This window comes from Aegilops tauschii, chromosome 4, assembly GCF_002575655.3.
Source record: "Aegilops tauschii subsp. strangulata cultivar AL8/78 chromosome 4, Aet v6.0, whole genome shotgun sequence".
Lineage (NCBI taxonomy): Eukaryota > Viridiplantae > Streptophyta > Magnoliopsida > Poales > Poaceae > Aegilops > Aegilops tauschii.
Genome location: NC_053038.3, coordinates 474669521 through 474680162, shown reverse-complemented (window position 1 = coordinate 474680162; position 10642 = coordinate 474669521). Strand labels below are relative to the sequence as shown.

Genomic DNA, 10642 nt, shown 5'->3' with positions numbered 1-10642 from the left:
AAGCGCCAAATGTTAAAGCAACAAGCAAACTCGAACGGCTGCACCAACGAAGAAGAAGCAGGGGTTAATAGTACCGGCCGGTTAGAACAAACGCGGCCAACGGTTTGTCGCTTCTCCCGGATCTCTCCCTTTGTTACTTGTACCGTCTCCTGCCTGCTCTCGAGTACAGATACAACCATTTTTATTCATCAATCAGTCTGTCCGATGGCGACATCGTCCCTAGAAAACTGCATTATCAGTTAAGCATCTTGGAGATCATCCTCGACGTCGACTGGCCAATTAATTTACTTACCCAGGGTGAAACATGACATGCACTTGGTCCTCGCCCGTCGATAATTACAAGGTGCTAATCTCAGTAGGAAAACCAGCGATCTCAGTAATCCCAGTGCTAGCTAAAATCAGGGGCCTATCTACGTACAATCTGCATGATGCACGTAACAGTAGCGAACTGCGACAGTAGGAACATGTAGCTCAAGACTACTTTTCTCTTCATTTTTATTTATGTCTGATGAAATAAATAAGATAAACAGAACATTCCGTGCCAAGGGGGAAACCAGATTCTGATTCCACTGTTTTTCTAATACTAAACGCGAGCATTGCCGTCCTTGACACGGACTGGAAGGGGATTTTCGCCGTTTACCTGCTGTCCGGTTGCAGTCTCACCGTTGTGCATAAAATCCAGCATCCACCCCTCACTACGCTGGCACCCTCTGGAACAGCCAGCAGCTCAAGTCCCCAACAACAATGTCGCACACGTCGGAGGAAGAGTCTCTCAGCAGCTTCCAGCAGCAACCGAAGCTCGAGGTCGGCGCGGCGGGGCCGAGCAGAGGCGACCCGGCGGCCATGCCCGTGGTGAAAAAGCGACGAGGTCATCCAGGGAATCCAGGTATGTTGCCTCAACTCAAGTTTCAACTGTTGTTTGTCTGATGAACACACGTGCAAGTGCAATATAACAATGAGATGCACCAGATAAATGTTTAAAATGGCGACTGGGCATGGCATGTTAGAAAGCTTAAGTTTATCATATCGTGCATGGTTCAGTAGAAAGTCTCTAGTTTATCATATCGTGCATGCTGGTTCAGTGGCGTATAGATTTGACCAACAAACTCATGATGTTTATCATTTTGTTAACATACATTTCTGCTATAAGTTCTATCACTTTTTCAAAACATGTACCTCCATGGTTTAAAGCAAAAAAAGAACGAACCTTAATGAGTTCAGCTCATAGTATGAAGTATTTTCCAGGTGTGTCATGAGGAAAAGTAAAGAAAATGGTAGTTTCAAGTTCAGACCGCCAATCATATTTGAAATTTTAACACACAAATGGTACAAAGGAATTGCAAATGGATACTAAAAAAAACGGACTTTGATTTACAAAATACTAATTGCTAGATTAACCCAAAACATATATACTAGCTTGACAGAACCTGAAGCGACGAAAAAAAAGAGAGTTCCAAACTGTGCTAACCTAACATTGGTTTCATGATGTCCATCTTGCAGATCCAGACGTGGAGGTAGTAGCTTTATCACCCAAGACACTCGTTGCGACAAACCGATACATATGTGAAGTCTGTCATAAGGGATTTCAGAGAGATCAGAACCTCCAGCTCCACAGGAGGGGGCATAACCTGCCATGGAAGCTCAAGCAGAGAAGCAGCACCGACGCCAAGAAGAAGGTGTATATCTGCCCTGAGGTCACCTGCCCGCATCACGATGCAACTCGAGCTTTGGGTGATCTCACGGGCATAAAAAAGCACTTCTCTAGGAAGCATGGGGAGAAGAAGTGGAAGTGCGACCGATGTTCGAAGAAGTATGCTGTCCAATCTGACTGGAAGGCTCACACTAAGATATGTGGCACCAAGGAGTACCGATGTGATTGCGGAACAATCTTCTCAAGGTATGCTTCTCGAGGATAATCACACCAAGAATTCAAGCAAATGCATCATTAGCCATGAAAAACAAATATATTTACCAAGGTTCAAGGATACATGAACATGCTATATAGACCGAAGTACTGACGTCGTATTTACAAAATGCAGACGCATAGTCTGCAGCTACTTGCAACTGAAAATCACATGCTATATGTAGCTTATGTCTCTGTTGCTTACGAGGAAACTATTGTTTTTACCTTTCCATATTCACACAGTTTACATACTACTATTTGAAGCAATGCATTGCAATATTTTAGCATCTGTGGCAGGCCCTGATGGGAGTATCATATTAGACTAGCCATGGAGCTCACCGCAGCCATGCCATTTAAAATGCAACGTTTCTTGGAACTCGACATTTAGCTCTACTTTATGTCAATGCAGAAAGGATAGCTTCATCACGCATCGGGCCTTCTGCGATGTACTAGCCGAAGACAACTCAAGGGTTAACCACAGCCTTGCTACAATGGTGGGAAGTCTGCATGGTCAGCATGACATGTATTCACATGGGGTGCCTAGCCCCACTGATATGGTTGCAAACATGTCCAGTAACGACCATAACTCAGACATGCATCTAAGATCTTTATCTCCATATGCTCTCATCACAAGGAACACTGCCTTGTTCTCCAACCAGATACCACACAAGGATCCAGGATTCCCACTTGATGGAAGTGCATCAGGCTACCCTTACATGTCCATGAACTCCCCATACATGTCCGCGACAGCCCTGCTGCAGAAAGCTGCAGAGATGGGAGCAAAGACCAGCCAAGATCCCATTTCACCGTTGCTTTTGAAAGGCTTCGCAAACAACTTCACCAGTGCTAGAGACCATATGGGCATATCTTCTGGAAGCCAAGGAGATTCTATGGGGAATTCAGCAGCTAACAGTGTTTGCATGAAGGCTGCTGAAGATGAGAGCATGAATGGTCACAACAATATCTTGATCAACTCAGCATGGACCAGCGGCATGATGACACCGACTACCGTGCCTTTAATTGGGCTCATGAACAATCCATTTTCCATGAGACAAGAGAAGGAGAGCCCTCAGATTATGCCTGATATCCAGACGCAGCACAACAGACAGGAAAACATTTCAGGGGTAGGAGATGCGGGCCTAACACAGGACTTTCTAGGGTTAGGAGGCAACGGAAATTTGGATATAAGCTCTGGGACCTATAATACGGATGTGACAGCATTGAGCTATTCCGATGAGCAACAGAAAAATCAGGAGCATATGTATTCTTACCATGAATCATCGCTTGACTCCACTGCATTGGACAAACCTATGTGGGATTCATGATGCTGTGATGCAAAAGGGTTTCCTTACTCTGGTAGTTCAATTTCCGCTAAGCTGCCCGAGGTGCAGAATTGGCCATTAAGAAGGTATAGCATGTATGAGACAGTGCACCATGTGTTTTGTTAACTTGAATATGGTCAAGAACTAGAGATACCATTTTATTGGCAAAATCAGAAAGTAGCCAGGTAATCTTATCAACTTAATGGGGCCATTCGGGGAGGATTTAAGTAACTATTGTATTTTCATTTAGCAGAAATATTAATAAATATTTTGGAAGAAGTTGGTTCTAAACCTTGAATTGGTGAATGTAGATTGTAGATCAATCTATTCATACCAAAGAATAGTTGGGATCAACAATGTTATAAAAAACAGTCATTCAAAGCAAACAACAGAGTATTCCTTAGAGCATCTCTAGCCCTTGCCATAAACTTTAAGGCCATCTCCAATGTTGGATGCTTAGAGCATCTCCAACAGGCGCGCAAGCGCGCGGCACGCTAAAACTGTACGAATAAATCCGAGGCCACCGTCGATCATCCGAGGACCAAGCAATCACACGAGGCACGACATCGAGATTTGTTAACGAGGTTCACCGATATGGCTACATCCCCGGGGCTTGACTATGGGCGCTCCTCCCCATGACACGGCTACAATACCGCACCCGGCCGCCTTGGACGCCGGCACAAGCCGCCGGCTTCCCCTGCGTTCCGGTGCTATTATGTTGGCATAGGTTACATCGTGTGTCTAGCCCTGCTATATATGAGAGGCCTAGGATACAAGTGTCCTACTTGGACACGACTTCATATCCTATCTAAACACAATACAACTACAAGTCCAACTGTAACCTACCTTGTACACTATATTCGACACAACTCTAACAAACTCCACCTTGGCGAATATACTCCACCACCTTGAATTCGTCCATGCGTCAAACTTCCATGTACATTGGACTTGAGTTTATCCCATGAGTACCGCTGCTACTCCAAAGACTCCATATGACTCCACCTGCAACTTGTAGTCCCTTTTTTTCTTAAGCACAGTCAATGCTTGAGCAAAATTAAGTTCCTCTTTACTCTAGTCCGTGCTCCCAACTTCCAGAGTATCCGTCCAACGCCATCACACACTGATCACTAACCTGCGTGAAAGTGAACAACTCACATATTGGGCGTCACACATAAGAATTGCCTGAACTCAACATCACCGCTCCTTTCTTGACCGCCTGTCTGAAACTTGAAGGAATTTCACCATTGCTTGTAGTCATCCCAAGTCAAATTCGCAGTTGTCTCACCACATGTATGACCACCAGAGCCTTGGCCCGTCTCCATGTCCCGTGCGCGCCGCACGCCTCGCCGCTATTACCGCGTCGAGCCTCCGCTGTCCCGGTCGAGTCTCAAGGGTCGCGAACCCACACCACTCAACCCCCACTGCAGAGTACCACCGATCATCACCGACCGATGACGAGTTTCACGCTTCCATCAGACCACTGGGCTCCAGTCCGAACTGCATGTCACTCGCTTTTCCCCTTGCTGAATAGGTTTCGATTCCCTGGATCCTTACACCGTAGCCCCTCAATCCAGCTCCACCTTCAACATGACTCCATGGTAGATGATCAGTCCATCCCCACGCCCCGTCAACTTCAAGCTCCGTGTGTGCATCACCTTGAATCAACCCCGCGCCATAGTCTTGTCGAAGCTACACAAGCCCTCGGGCCTGCGCCACGTGTTTCCACGCCCAGAAGTCGGTCACCATCAGCACTACGCTCCTATGTCGTCGTTGCCGATCCCACCACCGTCTTCTGTACCAACCGACTTGCGTCGATCCGTCAGATTGCCTATTTCGACCCGGCCGAACATATCCGACTGTAATCATGCTCCACCCTGCATCACAACTGCTTGCACATCTGTGCATGTCTTGGACGCCATGTGTTTGCATGATCCTGCTCAGCACGCTCCAGACTCCTCGAATCCTCAAGTGCGACTGCCATCCATACACAAACTGTGTACCAAACAAAAGAAGACCAAAATAAAATCTCTTGTAGCGTTCCTGTGAGCACGTACCAAAAGAGATCAATGACAAGCTAGCTAGTCAAACTCCAATCCGTCACATGTAGCTTCTGGACTTTTATTTCTTTCCTCTTTCTAGATAGCATCACGCATGATTCTTGGTCCTTGTGCTAATCTTTTTTGTTCCAAACAAATCTCCGACTTGCCTTGCAGCTTCGACACGTCAGAACTCCACGATGCTCCCGCGAACAGCATGTCCCGCCTGCAGCTCCCCATGTGCCTTGCCGCACCATGGCTCTGCCAGGCGCCTGGGCCATCATAGCCGCTGCCACCCGTGCGCGCCTCGGACTGGGCCGCCTTGTGTCCACGTTCCTTCGATCTTGCCGAGACCGAGTCGATCTAGAGCACCACGACACCTCGTCTGCTCCATCCGATCTCGCCGGGAATTTGCCGTACGTCTGCACGCTCGCCCGAATCGAACCACTAGATCAGTCGCCGCACGTTCCACGATGTACACTCGCCCGACCTTGTCTGCTGCTAGCACACGCACCTTCCGATCGCTTCTTGAAGATTGCAACATGACCAACTCTGTCTCTAGCTCGCAACTCGCCGACGATACTGTCCCGTATTACGATTGCTTCCACAGGTTTCTGTCGATGTTCTCTTCGTCCTCTAGATCAACAATTCACAGCCTCCGAACAACCTAGCTCATGATACTATTTGTTAGAATAAATCCGAGGCCACCGTCGATCATCCGAGGACCAAGCAATCACACAAGGCACGACACCGAGATTTGTTAACGACGTTCACCGATATGGCTACATCCCCGGGGCTTGACTATGGGCGCTCCTCCCCATGACACGGCTACAATACCGCACCCGGCCGCTCTGGACGCCGGCACAAGCCGCCGGCTTCCCCTGCGTTCCGGTGCTATTATGTTGGCATATATAGGTTACATCATGTGTCTAGCCCCGCTATATATGAAAGGCCTAGAATACAAGTGTCCTACTTGGACACGACTCCATATCCTATCTAAACACAATACAACTATAAGTCCAACTGTAACCTACCTTGTACATTATATTCGACACAACTCTAACAAAAATCATATCCATTCATGTAAAAAACAACAACGAAAAAAAGTGGGCGAAATCATACCTTGTGGGCATTTCATCGAACATCTTGTGCGCATCGGCCGCCCGCGCAACAAGCGAGCTCGCCGGTGCTTCGGTGGCCGCCACATCTGTCGCACGCTCTGCAAGTCTCTTCTTCGGCCGCCTAGAGGAGCCGTCTGCCGCCTTGTTCTTATCCGGACACCTTGCCCGCCTTCGGCACCGCCGCATTTGGGAGCTTCGAGAGGGGGGCCCGTGGCTTCACCGCGGGCGGCGGCGCGGCGCCACCCGCCGAGGTCGTCTGTGGCGCCATGAATAGGCCGCGCGCGAGACCGGTGCTTGGAGGAGCACCGGCGGAGGCGAAGCCAAAGCTCCCCGCGCTAGGGTTTGCGCCAGCGGCAGCGGCGAAGGGGTCGCGGGTGTAGGAAAGGGTGAGGGGGATGTCGGCGCGGCCGTCCTTCGGGCGAATTCGCCGGCGGCGGCGAGGGGCAGGGCAAAAGTGGCGCGGTCAGAAAGGGTGGCGGCAGTGTGGCGCGGGCGCTCGAGTGTGCAGCGCTCGGGAGCGGGCGCACGAAATAAGCAGCGCGCGGTGCCGTTTAGCTCCGCGCACTGAACCGCTTATGCCGCACGCGCATTTTTTGCGCCCAGAACAGCTGCGCGCGCAATAAATGGTAATTTTCCAGCATCGCGCTAATATCGCGCGCGTGTTGGAGATGCTCTTATATAGGTGCTTTTGGTAAAAAAATATCCAAAAAATAAAATGGAATCTAGCGTCCTTTCTTCCAATGCCAGGCGCTAATAACGAGCTCTAATTTCTATTAAGAAATATAAGAGTATTTTTATAGGGGAGTAGAAGGAAGGGCCCAACCCTCTCGTACGGAAAAGAATGAGCCTAGCGCTCGATGCTTTTCTTTGCAGGGACGTAAACAGCCTAACCGACAATCTACCAGGATTTATATCCTAGCGCCCTGGCCTTGCTACTGCCGTTGAAGATGGCTCAAGTCCCTAGACGAACTACCCCACAAAACTTAACTCCCTCTCTCTCTCCTTAATTAGCTTTCATCTGCCATGCATAGACATGGCAATGTCGTTGAGGCCAACGGTACCGCTACCATCCAACGGCGTCATGAATTCCATCATGTCATCATGGCCGTTTTGCATACTACAATGGGCAAAATCATCTCCATCTATGGACATCACATTTCGCTCAAAATAAATATATGGACATCACATGATTCTTCACCAATTGTTGCATTGAAACGCCAAAATTCACCAAAGAAGAAGAAAAACAAGAAAATTTACCTCTCTGGCATTGTGTCGGTCACCTCACAAGCATCATGGTCTTCAACCAGCATCGCTGGCCATAGAGGGCGGGGAGGTGGCATGGGGGTGACCGCCGACGGTGTGGGCTCGACCGGAGGGGAGAAGATGGCGTCAGAGTGGGCCGCGGCCTTCTTCTCTTTGCCGCCCCGACCTCCAAGCATTGCTACCCATTGTACGTCGAGCTTGTCATTCTCCCCATCTTAGGAGCGTCCTGATTTTTGTACATATTTTTTGTCATTGATATCACCCTATTTTCTTAAAAAAACCTCGCCCTCCCCACAATTCGGCAATCAACGTAATCGACCGGATTAGTACTTTGTTCAGGTCAATTAAATCTGTATCAGTACTGCTACATAAAAGGGAAAACAGTGGCACTGGAGTAGGAGTAACAGTAGTCGCCGCAAAACTGACGACACAGCACGTGCGCATTGCACACTTTACACTGACTTAAAAAAGCAAGCGAGTTTAAGTAGGCCGTGCGATGAACATGTGGCTCTGGTGCTGTCCAGATTCGTAGTAGCACGAGCGTGTTGAAGTACGGTGGTGCAGCTGACCACGTGTGTCCAGTGCAGGCATCTAATTCCACTTATCCTGTGACCTGGCAGGCTGGCACCACTTACCACTCTCGTTTTTCGTCTACCTGAAAAAGAGAATTTCATTCAATCGTTCGTATCAAGATAGTACAATCGTACCAAGAGCACGGCCTACTGATAACCTTTTTTTTTTGAAATTTCAACCGCGGGGAACTACCCCACCTGAATCTTGTTAGAGCATCTTCAACAGACGCGCAACCGCGCGGCGCGCTAAAACTGTTTTACAGTGCCGAAATAGCGTTATTTTGCGCGCAGCAGGGCGCTGGCTCCAGCGGCCGCTGTAAAATATGATGCGCGCGCGCAGCTCTAGCAGACGCTGCAAAAAACGGCGCGCGCGAGCAACTGGTACCATGCAACACATACGAATAGCATATAGGTAAATATTAAACATATAGAAAAATTCATACGATACAAATAGCATAGTTCATCAAGCCCAACACCACAAACTCTGCCGCAACCGCTCTAGACAGGCGTTTCGCGAGGCGAACTTCTGCCTTCTTCTTTCGCCGGTGAGGCTAGCTGCGGTTCCTCGGCCCCTCCGCTCGTCTCTCCGGCGGCGGGAGGGGCCGGGGACCCCGGCGATTCCGCTCCGGCATGTAGTTAGATTAGGCCTAGTCTTCCTTGGAGGCGTCGCATCGGTGGCGGGATCGACGCCGCATAGAAATAAGATGGTCCTGCTTTTCCCCCACCCCGGCGATGCTTCAATTGGCAGCGCTGGGAGGCAGTTGGCCCCCGTGTCTCGCTGGATTTCAGATCTGACGATGTTTGGTTGTGTTGGCCGGCGTTCATTGCTCTTCCCGACGAAGACGTTGTTTAGTACAAGGTATGTTGCTGCTCTGGAGCATGTGATGTGGATGGTGGTTTACGGTGGCGTCTTTCTTTTCCGATCTCAGTGGATGAAGGAGACGGTGCCGGGATCTGACGGGCTTGGGGATGATCCCCGGTCGACAAGCCACATAGCCTCGGTTATGTCTCGTGCAGCAGACCGTTCAATCACTCGCCCAGCAGCATGGTCTGCATTGGAGTTCTTTCAGATTTGGGAGATATGGTTGCTATCGTCCATCTCCGGCGTTGCCATGGCGACGATGGAGTCCAACGATGCTTAAGAGATTGGGTTTGCACAAGGATCTTTCTGGATCAAATTGTAAATCTTCTTATTATCTTGGGGTCCTTGGTGCAAAGCTCCAGGACAATTGTTTATGTGTTTGTCTTATGGATTGAATATGTGTGTACATCCTGTAAGTTATTTGTTGAATGAACATGTGGTAGTTCCTCAAAAAAACTACTCCTCGTTGTCGACCTCCTTCTCCTCGGTGGTGTAGTCTGATGACAGAAACGCGTCATTCCATCGAGGATCATTGTCATCAAAGATCGACGTCGGTCCCAGGTCACACTGCGCTAACGCCAGTGCCTTCCGCTCACGCCTGACCGCCCGATCCACGGCTCGTTGTGCCCTCCTCTCCGCCAGAAGTCGTTCTCTTGGGTGACATCCTCCGGGAAGCGCAGGCGCCACTCTGCCATGGCGTATTCACCCGCCTCGGCGATGAGGAGGCGGCGCTCCCGCCTACGCTGGACGCGGCAGTCCTCCTCGGTGACTAGCCACGGCGGAGGCGCGAGCTCCTGCGCCTGCTCGCACGTCCTGGCGTCGGAGAAGTTCATCTGCGCCCGTGGCCTTCCGAGGCGCCACGCCGCCGCGTCGTACGCGCGGGCGGCCTCGTGGGCGGTCTCAAACGTCCCGAGACTGAGACGCACGTCACCGGAGTGGATCTCCGCGTAAAACATGCTGGAGGGGCCGGCGCGGACGTCGCGGTAGCTGGAGCTGCTCTAGGCGCGCGGCGGCATGTCGGCGGCGGGGGAGCAGGCACGGCGGCGGTGGGGCGCTGGAGGCGAGGAAGAAGGGGGCGGCAGGGAAGAAGAAGGCGCTGGAGTGGCGGTTGGCAGGCTCGGGCACGCGCGTTTTGTAGAGCACGCCAGACGCCGCGTGCCGGGCCGCTTTTTCGCGCGCTTGCTGGAGCGCGCCAAACCGCTACGCGCGTGCTAAAACATGCTTTTCCACCGCGCATGTGATATATAGCGTGGCTGTTGGAAATGCTCTTATTGAAGGGGGGGGGGGGGGGGGGGGGGGGAGCATCACACACGCGCGAACGCATGCACGAGACACTGGTCAGTCCTGAACCTCCCCCGCCAGAGAAGGGTGTCATCGCGGCGGCAGGCGTTGATGATGAGGACAAGGGAGGGCGTCGCTTCCTAGAACACCACGGCGTTCCGACGCTTCCACAGATGCGAGCAACACAGCAAGATGAAGCAATGGGAAGGCCCCGCCGACCGTTGTGGACGCGTCAAAGCGGTGGAGCTCTCGAACAGAGGCACCGACGGTCGAGATATTCAG

The 10642-nt window shown here is 50.7% G+C and overlaps 2 protein-coding genes across 2 annotated transcripts; one reads left to right on the top strand and one right to left on the bottom strand.

The window, feature by feature from the left end:
• The first annotated feature begins 744 nt into the window (after positions 1-744).
• LOC109748626 (protein indeterminate-domain 7-like) lies at positions 745-3504 on the top strand. The gene is made up of 3 exons (XM_020307655.3): positions 745-886; positions 1501-1897; positions 2313-3504. The coding sequence occupies exons 1-3, from the start codon at positions 745-747 to the stop codon at positions 3226-3228; spliced, it is 1455 nt and encodes a 484-aa protein (XP_020163244.2). The 3' UTR covers positions 3229-3504.
• A 6147-nt stretch (positions 3505-9651) lies between these two features.
• On the bottom strand, positions 9652-10035 carry LOC109748627 (uncharacterized). The gene has a single exon (XM_020307656.1). It carries the CDS (start codon positions 10033-10035, stop codon positions 9652-9654), a length of 384 nt encoding a protein of 127 aa, XP_020163245.1.
• Positions 10036-10642: the final 607 nt, after the last annotated feature.